Consider the following 1,649-nt stretch of genomic DNA (forward strand, 5'->3'; position numbering starts at 1 on the left):
TGGATTGTATACTTTTGGAGTAGTTGTTGCTTAACAGATCATTATTGAGCCTGATCATTTCTTCGTGGTGGGTATAACGATCGCTACTTATATTCTTTGCTCGATGTTTTAGGCACTGAGCAATCCTTCTCTTTACACTGTATGGATGGTGGGAAATGAAGTTGAGGTATAACAACAAATAAGATGAGGACAAATATCCATCGAATGTAAATAACGTAAATAATGTACATAATTCCTCATATCTGTTTGGAATTACTAAACCTTTTTTATTATCACCTTGGTCAAAAATCGTAAATCTTGAATTAAATTAGCAACGAAATCTCTAAATAGCTGCAATATACTTACCTCTCCCAAAACATCTTCAATCTCTTGGTGCAATTTTTCTTGGTGTTCAGGGTTTAATGCCATCAAATATGTAAAGAAGGTAAGAGTAGAAGCAGTAGTTTCATAACCAGCCAAGAAAAGTAATACGCATTGGGCCAAGATTTCATTGTCGGTAATTCCTAAGGAAAAACAATATAAATATTATGATTAAATATCTTTTGTTCTGAGAGAAGTTCTTCTTATGTTTTTAGTCATTCTCATAGGTGGCGTTCTGACAGAATCATTTGCACGGTGGGTAAAATGCTTAGTGCCATTTCGTCTGAGTTCAAATTTCGCCGAACTTGACTTTGACTTTCATCCTTTTGGAGTGGGTAAGATAAGTACCAGTCAAGTACTGGGATCGATGTAATCGACTTAAGCCCACCACCGACCTTGCTAGCCTTGTGCCAGGGTTTAAACCAATAATTATTCTGATAATATTGTTCTGAATTAGGGACCAGATTCTGATATTAATTAAAAATGTATAAGTGTGTAGATTAACATCATTCTTAAAAGAGTATATGAGAATGTTTAATATTATATATTAACCTTATAGCTATAGAAATAATATTTATAAAGCACACATGTACTGTTGATTTCCTATTATTTCCTTTTTGTTATTTCCTGCAGAAGATGGGTCTTGGACACAAACGACTGAAAGAAGCCACCGATGTGGTAGGCATGGCAGATGAAACCAGCTCAGGTTCGCTGTAGTTGACAAAAGACTAAAGGTAGAACCCTTCGGCAAATGAACACCAATTCAGTCCTCGCTGTCCCGCTCAGGTGAAGTGTAGAGGTTAAGGGGTGAAATGCTTGTGACTCTGAGATACCAGGTGATGATGCAGAGAGGTTTCTGACATTCAGAAAAGTTTGTAATAACTCTAAGTGTCTCCTGCAGTTTCTGCATGGAGTAAAGCATCTCAGATGCTTAATTCGCCAGAAAGTATACGAAGTGGGTCTGAAAAGTTCCTGGAATTAAGGATATCGCAAAAATCCTAATTAGAAGCCCAACCTTCCGAGTTCTTTTACACGTCTTAGAAAACTTGAAGGACTGCTGCAATAAGTGAGTGAATCGGAGAGAGGAATATGCTGAGTAAATGAATATAACGAGTTTAAATCGCTCTTCACTACATCATTCCAATTTTTATCCTTCTATTCTTTTACTGGTGACTGTCATGACCTGCAGCCATGCTGGGTTTGTAGACAATCATAATGAACCTTGTACATATTTCATTCTGGAATTTATTCTTTTAGTTACACATCAATGTCTTGCATAGAGAGACTTC

General features: G+C 36.6%; 1 protein-coding gene across 1 annotated transcript in view; it reads right to left on the minus strand.

The window, feature by feature from the left end:
- Nucleotides 1–240: 240 nt before the first annotated feature.
- The window catches only part of LOC106877643 (cytochrome P450 3A14), a 2,487-nt gene continuing 1,078 nt past the window's right edge, over nucleotides 241–1,649 (minus strand). The window contains exon 2 of the mRNA XM_014926588.2: nucleotides 241–503. Within this exon, the coding sequence (XP_014782074.2) occupies nucleotides 256–503 (248 nt within the window). The 3' untranslated portion in view covers nucleotides 241–255. The remainder of the gene's footprint in view (nucleotides 504–1,649) is intronic.

This window comes from Octopus bimaculoides, unplaced genomic scaffold, assembly GCF_001194135.2.
Source record: "Octopus bimaculoides isolate UCB-OBI-ISO-001 unplaced genomic scaffold, ASM119413v2 Scaffold_71077, whole genome shotgun sequence".
Taxonomy (NCBI): Eukaryota; Metazoa; Mollusca; class Cephalopoda; order Octopoda; family Octopodidae; genus Octopus; species Octopus bimaculoides.